Genomic DNA, 15947 nt, shown 5'->3' with positions numbered 1-15947 from the left:
CTATGTATCAGGATTGGTTTGTTAGCTGGAACGAAGCTCTTAAGTAGGGACATTTGCTGCTTTGGAAACCAAATTGCTAGGCTAAGCGAAAGCTATTGTTAAAGTAGACGTTTAGGTGGAACATAAGGATTATCCAGAAAATTATACGTTTGCAAGCTTGGTTTAAACAGTAGGAGAAGCCGCTAGAGAGGCTAATCAGATATTTAATAGAGGAACACCTAGAAAGTTAAGATCTAATGAAAGATAAAGGGCACAGTTTCTCTAAAGTGAGATCATGCCTGGAAATGTTGATTGAATATTTTTATGAAGTATATCCACAAGCAATGAGAGAAGAAGCTACATGCATAATTTTACCTGGATTTTAAAAAGCGTTGGAAACAGTACAATGCAAAAGATTAATCTGCAATGTAAGTACTAACAACAGCATAAAAGAAAGATATATATTCTTATCCTCCCTCCTCTCTCTCTCTCTCTCTCTCTCTCTCTCTCTCTCTCTCTCTCTCTCTGTTATATTGAACATACAAAGGATTTGTAAAATTTAACCAGGAAAGATACATATTTTTCCTCTACAATCACACTCAGAGAGCACGAAATTTTAAAGGAATAAAGATTTATGAAGTGAAATAGAAAATTAATCAGATGTTAAAAAAATGTAAACAAAATTCATGTAGAACAAAAGGAACAGAAGTTGAGCTAAGGCCCATCCCCCACCCCACCCCCACACACACTTAGGCTACCCATACTTACTCCAGAATAAGTGTAATTGATTTAACTGAGTTTACTTCTAGATAAATGTGCCTTTGATTTCAGCCTCAATGTTGAAATAGAAATTGGGTGTTAAATGTTTGTAGATAGATATTTCAAATAGTTCAGAACTATTATAAATCCATAACTGGACTGTGAAAACTTAAAAGATCTATTGTGAACTACCTGGACAGAAATATTGAAAGTAGATATCAAGAATCCCCCATAAAGTTAATACTTTAATGTTCTATTGATTTCAATGGGACAGTTAGTAATTTGTCTTGCTATCATTGAAATCAGAGGGGTTTACTGAAGATTTCTAAAACGCCTAGAGACCATGGAGTATTTCCAGCATTCCCAACTAGGAAACCTTTTGTGAGGCATTCGCGTCCAAGAGCTGAAGGGTGTATATGAAGGTATAGGGAAGGAACCAGGAACCTTCCTTTGTGTCATCGCGGGTCAGAGGAAAGCAACACTGGAGTCTTTATATCAGCTAGTGTAGTTGGATTTAGTGTCAATCTGACTTTTCAGGCCAGGAGGATTATGGGTTTTGTATGAACTGCTTGTGGTTTCATCTAGCACTCATTGGAACCAAACATGGATACATGTTTGATCTGTAGGGATGCTGGTTCCAGTTCACAGTGCTTGCCAATTTTATTTAAGCCTGAAGGTGGTTGATTTGGTGAAAAGGAAAGAAAGCATTTTTTGGCCACCAATATCCCAGCAGGTCTTCTAAATAATTTATTCTTTGCACAGTGGTCATCTAATGGCTTTTCTAAAATCCAAATGAAACTTTAGATGTGGTCCACATATCACTGAAGTCAATGAGAAAACCCCACAAGTTGTCTATAGGCTTTTATCTGAAGCACCATAATTATTCATATGCTCACAGTGAACTTTGGAAGGGGAGATACAGTGACAGACACTGTTTATGGATTTTTGTTTCATAGAGGCAAAGGCCAACTTTATTTGTATGGTACATTTGAATGAAAGATTGAGATGTGTTTAATTGATAATTCTTGTTTATAAGCCTCAACAAAAATATCATACTGTTCTGCACTTCCCAGAGCAGTGACAAGTTCCAGGAACAGCGCCACAGGGTTTAATTTCCTTTGGATATGAGCACACTGGAGACTGATGGTGTCTTTGTAATATTGGTTTTATTTACAAATATACAAACAAAGCATGTTGGAAGCCAATCGACATTCTTACAGCAGCCAGCAAATCCAGTAGCCCTGCATCAGATTCTCTCACTGAAGGTGTCTGTACCCCAAGGGTCCTTCACTTTCAGCTCTCTCTGTCTGATCTTTCTCAATTCAGGCTGCAGATTCATTTCCTCTTCCTGTCCCTCTCCCCTTTTTCTCCTCAGAGCCCTTGGCACAGATCCCCATTCTGCAAATAGATTGTTAATCAGGGAAAAATATTCTCCTAACTGTTGCATTCCATTGATGATGAAACATCAGATAAACATAGTTGGCTGTTCGCAAGCCTTCAGCTTTACAAAGGACAGTCCATCTTTACTAATGGTTTTTGTTTTTGAAGGAAATTGTTTGAAACTTCCATGGCCTTCAGTTTTTGTTACATTCCTGACCAAGGTTTTTGTCTGATGCAGGGCAGATTGGTTTGCCTATCTGTTTCCTTTTTGTTCTTGGTTAATTTTGTTCCATGGTGCCCATGAAACCTACACATCCTTCCCCCAATACCTGCTGCTTTTTCATGTGTTAGACTCTCCACAAAGTTTATTCCTTTTGTAAGGTCTTCTCTAAAGAAAATTCCCAAAACAGAAATTACATTGAATTGAGGCACTAATATATGTCTTTCTGTGTGCTTGCCATCATAGCTAGGCTGGCTCTTTCCTTTCTCCAGCTTTAGGTTGTAAATTCTTTGGCTGGGAAAGTTGTCTCTTCTTTGCCTTACATAGCACCCTTGGATAGAGAGAGTCGGTAGAAATAATTAAAAAGCCGTGGTAGTAGTAAGAACCATCCACTTCGTTTAGAAACTGATCTGACATGCATTCAAATGAGGAGATCTTTTGCTGCTGACTTCAGAAAACATTAATCCTTTGCTGTTTCTTAAAAGAAAGGAAATGATGGAAATAAGGATGCTGTGTTTGTTTCAGCAGGTTGTGAATATGACAGCATTTTTGATCGTTTAAAAGTCTAGGTTCATTGACAGAGTCTAGTTAAGTATATTGTTGACTTAATAAAGGCTGATAGTAACATTTTAGAAGCTCTTTGGAGTCTAAAAAGAACTAGTGTTTGATCTAGCAGCAGTGACAAAAACAATCCCTGTTTTAATGATAAAAGAAAATGTCTGTGTTGATCTGCAAATGTGTCAGATGATTCTGAAGAGGCTAGTAAGTGCTGGGGTGTGTTTTGTTGTTTTTATCAAGTGATTTCTCCCCTCCTCACACACACACTTTATCATTAAGCATCAAATAAAGGGAAACAAGCTCCTTGTATATTGTGTCATTGTATTCATCCGTCATAATTTTTGTTGACAATTCTCGACATGCACTATGTTTTACAGTTCTAACAAGAGAAAAGACCGGCCATTAAGTTTACGTTTCTTTGCTTTTCAGTAAAGTCACATCAGGAATAATGCTAGGGGTATGCTAATAAACCATATATAATGCTGGTCATCTGGGAGCAAGAAATATTGTCTAACTAGTTCTAAAGGGAAATAATGTTTTTTAACAAAGGAGAATGATTGTTATTTATGCAATATATGTTGGCCCGCATGTCAGCATCAAAAACATCTTTTAAGGAGGTTGGCATAATAAATCTTCAGGCTTGATGGTTATTATTTTAAAGTCTACTGTAGATACAGTTTTAGTTGAGGATTCTCATGCTTTCCTAACTAGAACTGGAGCAAATATATTTCTATCTGAAATATATTTCTCTTATTTTTTTTTACATGAATCTATACGTCACACTTAAGAAGTAAATAACTGATTCATTTTGGCTGTAAAATTAAATTGAGGTTAGATTTGCTGCCAACTATTCTTATTTATTCAAAGACCCTAATCCAGCCAAAGTAATAGTCCCACTGAAGGCATTTACACTTGAGTTGAGTTTGAGGGGCATGAAGAAATGCAAGCCTTTGTGGCCATGAAAAATGAAAAAAGAAATTATCTCTTCTGGAATTCCATCCCAGCAGCCCATTGTGTTGGAGCTACACCAACTTCTCCATCCACACAACCTCCAAGTTGGACCTCTGAACTGTCTACATCCCCTCGTACTGATTCCAGATAATATGTATCCCCAGCAATCTCTACCTCGTCTACTCCAATGCCTGGTTCAGGTCCATTAATCTCATAAATGCATATCTTCATTTTCTTCTCTGACAACAGCATGTGCTGTTCCAGGTTGCCTTGAACACCTTTCAGTACAAAGTGCCACCTTTCAGTCTCCTTTCCTCACCCCATGTCTTCAGCAATGCATGATCGTCGTCTCTGCCCATCTCTTGCCCCCATATCTTGGTTTTTCCCTACAGAGACAACTGGATATTGGATGTTCTTTCTTGTCTGCCACATTGATGACCCTAAGCCTTCTGCACTGAACTTCTATAAACAACAACAAAAACCTCCTCCCTGGCCTCTTTGAAAAATATTCAGTTCATAGGGCAGTCCCCAATTCCTCTGCTTTAAAGTTCTTTCCTCTATGAGCTTTCCCAGACAGCAGGCTTTACCACAGATTTTCTGTGAGGCTTTACTGCAGGTTTGAAGTTGCCCCCCCCGCCAAAAAAAAAGATTTAAAAAGTGTATTTTAAAACTCTGAATATAAATTGGGCTATACTCTAATGCAGGATGAAAAACCCAAATTGTGTGTGAAGTGCTCCCTGATAGCTTGCAGGAACTTTGGGGTAAATTTGGCTGATATGTGAACTCGAACCTCCATTTTGGAGGAGGTGCAAACTAAAAGCTGCGTATGAAAAACTTCTATGTGATTGTGCCCAAACCCTTGTCTGCCTTGTGACGTGAGTTTTTAACTCTCTCACCACTCTGCCATTAGAGTGCAACACTGTAAGGGAGCATAGACCTCATTAATGTACTACCAAACTGTTGATTGGCATTATATCTGAATATAGTCAGAATTACTGATAAATGTCAACATTCATGTAATTTCTGACACATTACAGCATATATATTGTTCAGATCAAGGATTTTGAAACTGCTCTCAGTTTCGATTCCTGAAACAGGCACAACTTAAGTGTGTGTGTGTGTGTGTGCGCGCGCGCGCGCGCGTGTGCGTGTGTTTGTGTGTGCACACGCCTTAAAGATCTAAAAGTAATGAAAAATTGAAAAGTGTGCCGTTTAGAAAATAATGTTATGTCAGTTCCATAATTATATAGGCCATGCTTGAAACACAGGCATTTTGCTGCCAGAAACATGAAAGTTGCAGCTCAAGAAAAGCATAGAGTTGAATGATCTGTCTGCAACCAACAACTTTGTAGATCTCTTGGACTCAAGATTCTTTCAGTAGTGTATTTTATCTATTAGTAAAGCCATTAGGAATCACTGGAAATCTATAATGTTAAAAAGCATACTAAATGTTAAAAAGCATAACATTTGGGGGAGAGGTGTGTGCCTGCCGAAAATGTATACTTTACCCCAGTCAGACCTCTTACCCTATAAATTGAACGCCTATGGTCCTAGGCTATGCCAGACAAGTAAAAAAATGAAGAGGGACTCTTTCCAGGGGCATAACTATAATAGGACACTGGGAGACAGTTGTCTGGGGGCCCGTTGCCTTGGGGGTGGCCCAGAGACAAGATTTAAAATGCCCCCCCGACCCAATGAAGAAGAAGGGTTCTTCTTCTTCTGCTCCTCCCTGCGCCTCAAACATTCATACACTACACCCCATCTTGAGATATGTGGCAATGACTTTAAAATACCATGTATAACCATATCAATGCAAACTATAAAAGTTGCATGCAGCCTGCCAACTGTTCAGAAAGAAATATATAGAATTATATATTTTCTCTAATAAAGAACTATATGGCATTATTTCTTCTTTCCCTAACTGGAGAAGGACATGGCAGTAGTACAGTACACCTATGGATGCCGTATGGTCTTCAGCAGCCCCTATGGCCCTGGATATTTGCCATTCTTTCGTGTATGCACTGCTCTACTGGAGCATTCTTCTATGCTCCAGCAATTGGATAGAGTTTAAAGTAGCATAGTTGGGTACTGGCTTCAGATCTTTCTGTAGTCTAAGAATAATGTAAAAGAAGTGCCTAACTTTTGGGGACCTAGCCTAAAAACTACCATGAGTGATGGAAAGGCATTTACTACATTGGGGTGAAGGATACTAATTCTCCTAGCAAACAAGAAACTTAGCTACTCTACAGAACAGAAAAGGAGCCACATTGCAAATGTAGCCTTTCTTCTAACCTGTGCAATTAAAGAACATAGGATGAATACAAAGGACCATTTCAAATTGCCTCTTTAACCACTTGGTACATTGGTTATTTATAGTGTTTGCCAAATGGTGAGGGGAATCTTACCACCCCCTTTCTTTGCCATATTTCTGATCTGCTGAAAAGTGTGATCTGCTTTAAAAAAAAAACAAAAACGCGTTTTCTTCATCACTTGGAAGAACACCACACTTGGTTTATGTGGTTTTATGTACATTTGTATGTGATTATATGTACACTTGGAATGGTATGGAACCAATATCATCAGGCGTACCAGGAGGTTAAACATAGATTAGTGAATCCATAATCACAGTCCGTGTGTCCATATCTAGTGGACAGTAAAGTGTTGCAACACTGGGGGTAGTGGAAGGAAATAGTGAGGCTGTTCTCAAGAGCAGTCAAGCCTGGGCTTGGCTGCCTGTGAGAACTGCCAGGATCCGCTAAACCAGGGCTGCTCAACCGGCCCTCCTGCAGATGTTGGCCTACAACTCCCATAATTGAGCCATTTTGGAAGGGCGGCATATAAATCAAATAAATAAATAAATAAATAAATAATCCTTGGCTATTGGCCACTGTGGCTGGAGATTGTGGGAGTTGCAGTTTAAAAACAGTTGGGTTGTGTGTGTGTGTCCTAAGTTGAGAAGGCCTGCACTTAAACCCAGCACCACAGTCCTGCAGTTAGCCAAGGTAAAGGGTGCAAACACGCCCTTAACCTGGCTCTGGGGATAGTGTGTCAGTGTGAGCTGCTTGTAGCTTGCACTGACCTAGAGCCAGATGCCTAGAGCAGCCATCTCCTGGGGCACTGTGCTTGGCGAGTGGTGCACTGTGGGATTCACAGAGGCGGGGGCAACGAGTTCCAGCCTCAGAGCGATCCACACTGCTCCGCACGGCACAGCACTGCAGAAGATCGTGTGGGAGCGGGCTTCCCACTCCCACCAGTCAACAAACCGTCTGGGGGAAAGGCAAGGTTTGGGAAGTCTTTCCCCTGCTCACCCACCAGGTTGTGTGAATGGCCCCAGTGTGTAATTTTGTACAAATATTAATATATTTTCAGTGTCTGTATTTTTAGCTTACCACTTCTGAAACAGTTAATACCATTTGCCAAATTAACATTTCCTACTGTTGGTTTTTTGTTTTTTGTTTTTAGAAGAAGACCTATCAGTGTATCAAGTGCCAGATGGTTTTCTACAATGAATGGGATATCCAAGTTCATGTTGCAAACCACATGATTGGTGAGTGAAGCACTAAATCTTGTTGATGATAGACACTGTTCTCCTAGCTGCATTTATATTGCCTGTAAAATTAAGGGGAAATTAATTGTACAACCGTCAATTCTTTACCCAGGTGTGAGAGGGTTTAAAAAAAAAATAAATGATTAGGCTAATAAAGCATTAGCATGTTTTATTTTCTGCAAGGGCTAGTTTAGACTTCTGCGGAGAATCATATACTATTCCTAGTCAAAACACAGGTGATTAACAAATTAAACTTCTAATCATTTTTGGATTATTGAAAACAAACTAACAGGAATGGTTAATGAACTGGTTGTTAGCTTTCCACAGAGTTTTAGACAGGTTTTAATTTCAGAAGTTATTATGATAATGGCACTAGCGAGTGTTGCTCAGGCACCTTGGTACCAACATCAGAATTGGCAAGTTTTGTCACTAAGAAACGTAAATAATTAAAATGGCCATAAAATAGGGATATACATAGTGTTTAAACAGTCTGAAAACAATCCAGAATGGTTCTCTACAAAATGAAATAATATATTTAATTGAGACAAAGCTCAAGCCCTGCTATCTGTGGCATTCAGAATATGCAGTCACAAATTTTCTGCCAATAATTTGCATTTATAATATTTATATAAGGAAGCTGAAGTTGGGAAATAGTATAAGAAACACTAAGCATTTTCTTTGAATAGTCATATTTTGCCATTATTTGCTTATTCCCCCAGGGTTATCCGTTATGTTTTTAATTTGGTTACCACTTAGTAATAACACTAAGGGTTCTGCAAGCCAATTAAATTTATCAAGCACATCTTTTGCCCGCTAATAAAACAATATTGCCTTTTGTTGCTGCATCTTTTAAAGAAATTCCTTTAGTTGAAAGCAAGCATTAGAAAAGTGTGTTTGTATTCCTTTCATAGTATTTGTTTCAGAATTGAGCCATTTAAACTTTGGGTAGAAGATTCATTTCAGCATACAACTTTGCAGCAGGGTGTCCATTTATTTTTTTAAAAATCCATTTGTTCTAATCTACAAATGCAGATTTATTTCTGGGTTGATTTTTGTGAACTAATTTTTATATTTATTTTCATGAAATGTTGTTGGACTATTAAAGTTTCCCAACGAATGTGGGAAGCTTCCTGTCTAGCTAACTTACTTTTACGTTTTAAGAAACTTAGACTTAATACTAAGTGCAGAGAGTAAATTCCATTGAAGTGAGAGGGACTTACTTCTGAGTAAACATGCTTAGGTTCATGCTAATAATGCATTAATGTTAAATTTTGCTTATAAAGAAAACATGCTTGGGATTACAAGGTGAGCTTTACTTCTTGAATGAATAGTCTGAAGCTATTATGGCACCAAATTAGAATGAGTTACAGTTATGTCTTAGATCAGCTGTGTGAGCTAAGGTAGCAACGTGAATCCTAGCAGCATCCCTCATCTGGAATAGTGGCCCATCTGCTTGCAGCAGGAGGTACCAATCTGCCCAAACTTCTGCAGACTCCTCGTGAAATGCCAGCGGTCTTGTACTTTTGCGCAAGAATGCAAATACTTAAAATATTCCAGAAGTACTACTTAGATCATAAACATGCCACTGACCATCTAGTATGCTGTACAACATGTTGGCCACTGTCTAGCTTTGGGCACTGCATTTTAAGAAGGACATTCATAAACTGGAATGGGTTCAGAGGAGGACAATGAAGCTAGTGAGGGGTCTGGAAATTAAGTCCCGTGAGGGACAATTAAAGTAGCTGGGTACGTTTGTTTATTAAATTTGTAGACTGCTCCAAATCTTCGTCTCTGGGTGTTTTACAACAACATAAAACAAATTAAAAATGAAAACCTTAAAAAAAATTAAAACCAAATTCAAGCTTAAAAGTTTGGGTGAAAAAAGAGAGTCTTTAGGGACTTTTAAAAGGTTTTCAGAGATAGGGAGGCTCTTATTTTATCAGAGAGCACATTCCAGAGTCTTGGGGCAGCAGCAGAGAAGGCCCGTCCCTGCATAGCCACCAGGTGAGCCGGTGGAAACTGCTGGTGGAAACTGTCTCCAAATGATCTCAATGGGTAGTGCAGTTCATGGCAAAGAAGACGTTCTCTTAAATACCCAGAGCCTGGTATTTTGCCAGTTTAGTCTGGAGAAGACTTAAAAGAGACATGATAACTGTCTTCAAATATCTGAAAAGCTGTCACATGGAGTGGACTTGTTTTCTGTTGGTCCTGTCTGCAGGACTAGAACCAATGAGTTGATATTGGAAAGATGAAAATATCAACTAGATATTAGGAGGCATTTTCCTACTGTAAGAACTGTTCAGCAGTGGAACACATTGAGGCGCTACACACGATCCATGTGTAGATCTGGGAGAGTTCTGTGGGGAGAGCGGACTTAGCCCTCTCCCCCCACAGATGAGCAGTCATGCAGCCCTGGGCAGACGGATCAGCCGCCCACACGACTACCGGCTCCGTCATGAAGCCAGTGGGGGTTGTGGGGCCCCGGAAGTCCCAGGATGCCCCGCATGAGTTTGCGGGAGGGAGGGTGTTTTAGGCGGGCTAGCCGCCTTGGGAGCACCGGGCTTGCCTGCGAGCCTGGTGGTTCCCATGATCACTGGAAAACAGGTAAGCTTAGCCCGCTTTCCAGTGATCGTGGGGAAGCCTCATTGTCTCACACAGTGGTGGGCTCTCCTTGATTGCAGGCTTTCAAACAGAGACTGTAGGGTTGTCTTTCAGGGATGCTGATGCTGTAGCAAATTCTTGCTCTGAGTATGGGGTTGAACGAAAAGATCTCCAAGGTCCCTTCCTAAAACTCTATGAACTGAGAAAGCTCAACTTATTCTAGTGCCTGAGACAGAAAATCCAGATAAAATCTTCCAGTGCTGATGAGTAAAGGGAAAATTAAGAATTTGCTACCCCTGTATAGTGCCCTGAAATCAGCAGCTTGAGATGGGTCACCTCACCTTTATGAATGGTAGGCTCAGCACTGCCTAGGTTGTCATAGGAACAGAGGAAGCTGCCCTATATACAGGGTCAGACTACTGGTCCATCTAGCTCAGTATTGTCTAGTACTGACTGAGACTACTGACTGGCAATGGCTCTCCAAGGTCTCAAGTAGGAATATTTCCCAGTCCTACCTGGAGATGCCAGGGATTGAACCTGGGACCTTTTGCATGCAAAGTGAGTACTCTACTGCTGAGCTATAGCCCCATCCTCCTGCCATAGTGGCACAGTAGCAGGGATCAGTGCTGCTATGTCATCAAGAGTCACAATTGACTCTTGAGTGCTGTTTTCATACAGCAAGGCCAAGTCAGTCCTGTCTGGACCCATCTGCGTTCCCAAAATCCCACATGGGAAGGACAACGAGCCCCAGAAATTTATCACAGGAATTAGGAATTAATTTGTATTTTACCAGGAAGGATAGCATTGTATATTCACAGATTCAACTAGCTTTTTAGCTTTTTAACTTTTTAGCTTTTTAACTTTTTTAAACTTTTGATTGTTTATATTGTTTTAAATTGTTTTTAGTATTTGTTTGTTGTGAACCGCCCTGAGACCTTGGGTTAGGGCGGTATAAAAATGTGCTAAATAAATAAATAATAATAAATAAACTGGAAATAAAATGTCAGTGGAAGATCCTCGAGACCAGACTGGCTCAAATTGAGAAACCAGGAAAGAAACAAGGAGGAGAAATGGAGTAAAGGAGTAGGATGACTCAGAGATGCTGATCAGCAGTGATTCACCATCCGTTTACTCTCTTGATAGTTCAGTTGTCCATGTACTTGTAGCAGCTCCCCTTAATAGTCATCTAAAGTCTTCAGCTAACATTTTTCTGACATCAAATCATTGTTTTCAGAAAGACTAACAGTACATGCAGCCATATGAGGGCTCTTCCTTCTTTGAGCAGTCTACGTCCATATCTTTTGGCATTTGTTCTCAAGCTATGGAGTGACTGTCTTGGGGCATAAAACACCTGTGCAAACCTGTAAGAAAATATAAGATCCTGGGGCAAATGAACTCTTCCTCCCACCAACAACCAAGATACAGATGGTGTGAATGCTCCCTAGCAGAGGTTCCTTAGTGATTCAAATTGGATTTCGAGGGTAACACCGTTATTCCAATCTAATTTGGGAAGTGCTGTGCTTTGTGGAATGGTGTTTCCTTTTGCTTTTGTAGAAAGAGTCAGAGATATACTTTTCTATACTACTTGCAATGCCAGTGTTGGATTAGTCTCCCAATCCATGGAACCTTGTATATACCATTGAACATGTGGTTGGTGCTGGGTTGATGGAACACAAATTAGAGTCAAGGAGGGGCTTGACTGAGCACTGTTGAGAATGTCTTTGATTCTTGAACAGCAGCATAGTATCAAGGAGCTGTAAATGTAAGGTGTCACTATAACTGTAAGCATGCATAGCGTAGTCTTTATTTCGGTCTTTGACCAGCATAACAACAAAATAGACAAAAACGGTTCAAACAATCTACTCCTACAACTATAACTATAATGGCAGAAGCCCCCATGTCCTTTACATGTATACCTAACTCTAGGTTCAGGAATTAAGTTGCACTTGGAGAATTCCAGATGGAACTCATAACATGAAAATATTAATCATTTATAGTTTAAAATATTCTGTTGGGAGTAGCAAAACAAACAAAAATCCCACCCCTGTCAAAAAACAAAACCCTTCCCATTTCTTTAGATGGATCCCAGTGTTTGGATATTTTTAATGAGCTTCTCAGCAAGGAGTAGAAAAGGAGCATTTGACGAGAAGAAAATTGACACTTCTCTGTGTAGATAAGGGATCATTCTGGAATGTCAGACAGTCTCATAGGGTATGTTTACTTGCCACCCACTTTCCACCTGCCTCTGATCATTTGATAAAGTACAATGAAGTTTTCTTTTTTAGCAGATAAAACTAGATCAAGCCAGATTGGAATCTGATTTCAAAGAGGAAAAATATGTATTGATGGTTTGATTTTTTCCTATCAAAATGGAGACACTAGAAAACACATCTGATGTTACACATTTCATTAACAGGAGCCACTCCCATTGTAACTTCTGAAGAACTTATACAGGTGGCCTTTGTTACCCACTCGCATATCTGTGAACAGGTCTTAGAAACCCAATGTCTTTATCCACAGGATGAAAATAGGGTTATTTTTGCCTATTCACAGTTACTGAGTGGCCGGAAATGACCCGGAAATGACGTTTTGTGTCACATCTGGCTGCCATTTTATAACACAGAGCCATTTTGAGGATCTTTCTATTTAAAAAACCATTTTGGGGGCATGAATATTCACCTAAAATTCAGCCAGTTTGGGCTTTGGGGGGCATTTATGGAACCATGGAAAGCAAGGTACTGTTCATTTCTGCTCTTATTTCTCCCCCCTTCCCGCTTTCTTGGTTTGGGGTTGTTTTTTTTTACGTGTAGGAACCTAACCCCTAGATTCCCATAGGGGTGAGGTTCCTTTATTTGCAGTTTCCCAACTCGCGGTTATAGGTGAGGTCAGAACTCTCATGAATAACAAGAGCCACCTGTACTCATATCTGTTAATGTGGCTAGAATGTCTGTGCTGAAATGAGTATCCCTACATCTGGAATTCTTGGCATATAGAGGTCTACCTTACATATAGACACAGATAAAATTCTTAGGGCGCTAAGGATTTTTATCGCAAGAGTGACTTATGAAAGCAAAAATACTAATATTGTAAGTGGCCCTACATGCCAGAGTTTGACAATAAAGAACAGGAAAAAAGGTGCCATTTCCCTGCTGGTTGTCATGCATGATATTGCTTCATGCCATAACCATAGTTACACAGATTTATGTGTGCTTACTATAACATCTTTCCAGGAAGGGGGGGTGGGGGGTGGAATGCCATCGCACAAAGCACAGTATGCTTTGCAGGCCATGCTTTGATAATCTGTATTCAGTATAAGATTTTTGTAAGCAATGCCTGACTTTGGAATTTGAGATACAAAGCTGATTAAAATTACACAAATTGCTTTGCTTTTCGAGTAAGAAAGTGGCAGAAGAATTAACAATCTGTAATAATTCTATTTCTGAGAGAGTATTAAATCTCGATTCAGTTTTGCAGCACAGGAAAATGACATTTTCATGTTTCTGTGTTTGGTATTTACATGGCACTCTTTTTTTTTTACATTCTGCCCCCATTACTGCCCTCTCCCTCTTTTCTCCTTAATTCATTCTCCATTTACATGCCACTTCTAAGATCATATGAGGATAAATATTTGCGATCAACAGGCTTTTAATAGCATGTTTTATTATTTATTTATTTATCTATCTATCAAATTTGTACACTGCCGCAAACTTTCGTCTCTGGGCGGTTAACTTTGTTACTAAGAAGGAAGGGCGTGTTTCATTTAATAGTTGTAACAGAAACTATTCTTATGCAGGTGGACCTCGTTATCCACGGAGATTCTGTTACTGCCAATTTCTATAGATAACGAAACTGTGGATAAGAAGACCCTAGGTCAATGGCAATTGGGGGGGATAGGTTCCTTGATGGCAAAAACATTGTAAAAAGAGAGAGGCAGAAACTGGAGAAATAATGTACCATGCCAAGCTCTGTTGGTAATCATCTGTCCAGCAATACTCCCCCAAACCCCTAATTGCACCAATTTCCCATGAAAAGTCGCAGAAATTTATTATTATTATTTTGAGAAAAGAGCCACAAAACGGCTCCAATCAGCAAAATGGCGGCCAGAAATATTGATTGATTGATTGATTGATTGATTGTTGAATTTATATACCGCCTTTCATTAAAAACAATCTCAAGGTGGTTTACAAAAGTTAAAAAAACATACAATAAAATGACAATAAGAATATCAAGCTAAAAATAGAAAAACATGCCAAATTTTTTTGGCCAGGGGTGCCTTTGCACGGCTTCGGCTGGTGCGCCAGCTGCGTCCCTTTCTCGAGAAGGCAGATCTGGCCACAGTTACCCACGCCTTAGTCACGTCGCAGCTGGATTACTGTAACGCGCTCTACGTGGGGCTGCCCTTGAAGAATATCCGGAAACTGCAGCTAGTGCAAAACGCGGCAGCGAGGGTGTTATCCAGAGCTGCCCGTTGGGAACATATCACCCCCATTTTGAAAGAACTGCACTGGCTACCGGTTCGTTTCCGGGTCCAATTCAAGGTGCTGGTTTTGACCTTTAAAGCCCTAAACGGTTTGGGCCCAGGGTATTTGAGGGACCGCCTGCTCCCAAGGGTTGCTGCCCGCTCGACGAGGACATCTGAGGGGGCCCTGCTCCGGGTGCCGACAATGAGAGAGGCCCGGCTGTCGTGCACTCGGGACAGGGCCTTCTCTGTTGCTGCCCCCAGACTCTGGAATGCTCTCCCAGTGGTCATTCGCTCCTCGGACTCCATCATGGCTTTTAGAAAGCTTGTAAAGACTTGGCTTTTTACCCAGGCTTTTACATAATCGTTTTTACTGCTGCTTCTGGGTGTTTTTATTTCTTGTATTGTTTTATGCCTGTTTTTATATGTTTTTATACTCTTAGCATGTTGTTTTTATTGTGTTTTTATTGTATGTTTTTAACTTTTGTAAACCGCCTTGGGGCTATATTTTAACGAAAGGCGGTATAAAAATGCAAAAATAAATAAATAAATAAATAAATAAATTTAAAATCTATAAACTACAAGCATAAAAACTATACACAGGTAAACACACATAGAAGCAGCAATAAAAACAATCATGTAAAAGCCTGGATAAAAAGCCAAGATTTAACAAGTTTTCTAAAAACTGTGATGGAGTCTGAGGAGCAAATGGCCACTGGGAGAGCATTCCAAAGTCTGGGGGCAGTAACAGAGAAGGCCCTGTCCCAAGTGTACAACAGCCGAGCCTCCTTCATTGTGGACACCCAGAGCAGAGCCCCCTCAGATACCTCGTCAAGCAGGCAGCAACCTTTGGGAGCAGGCGGTCCCTCAGATACCCCAGGCCCAAACCGTTAAGGGCTTTAAAGGTCAAAACCAGCACCTTGAATTGGACTCGGAAACGAACTGGCAGCCAGTGCAACTCTTTCAGAATGGGTGTGATGTGCTCCCATCGGGCAGCTCCGGATAAAACCTTAGCTGCCGCGTTTTGCACTAGCTGCAGTTTCCGAATATTCTTCAAGGGCAGCCCCACGTAGAGCGCGTTACAGTAATCCAGCAGTGACGTGACTAAGGCATGGGTAACTGTGGCCATATCTGCCTTCTCGAGAAAGGGACGCAGCTGGCGCACTAGCCGAAGCCGTGCAAAGGCACCCCTGGCCACCGCCTCCACCTGAGCTTCCAAAAGCAGAGCCGGGTCCAGTAGTACCCCCAAGCTGCGTACTTGCTCCTTCAAGGGGAGTGCAACCCCATCCAGAACAGGTAAAATCTCCTCATCCCGATTGGCTCCTACTGACCAACAGTACCTCCATCTTGTCTGGATTCAATTTCATTTTATTAGCCCACATCCAACCCAACACGGCCTCCAGCCCCTGATTCAGGACATCCACCGCCTCCCTAGGATCAGATGACAAGGAGAGATAGAGCTGAGTGTCATCCGCATATTGCCCACAACTCAG

At 40.6% G+C, this 15947-nt stretch overlaps 1 protein-coding gene across 10 annotated transcripts in view; it reads left to right on the top strand.

The window, feature by feature from the left end:
- The window catches only part of ZNF521 (zinc finger protein 521), a 438900-nt gene that overhangs the window by 212198 nt on the left and 210755 nt on the right, over window positions 1–15947 (top strand). For all 10 annotated transcript variants that reach the window (XM_053246829.1, XM_053246828.1, XM_053246827.1 and 7 more), the window contains one exon: window positions 7310–7394. In XM_053246829.1, the coding sequence (XP_053102804.1) occupies window positions 7310–7394 (85 nt within the window). The remainder of the gene's footprint in view (window positions 1–7309; window positions 7395–15947) is intronic.

Source organism: Hemicordylus capensis, chromosome 4 (assembly GCF_027244095.1).
Source record: "Hemicordylus capensis ecotype Gifberg chromosome 4, rHemCap1.1.pri, whole genome shotgun sequence".
NCBI classification, from domain to species: Eukaryota; Metazoa; Chordata; class Lepidosauria; order Squamata; family Cordylidae; genus Hemicordylus; species Hemicordylus capensis.
Note: the sequence above shows the minus strand (reverse complement) of the source record. Positions and strands in the feature narration are given on the sequence as shown.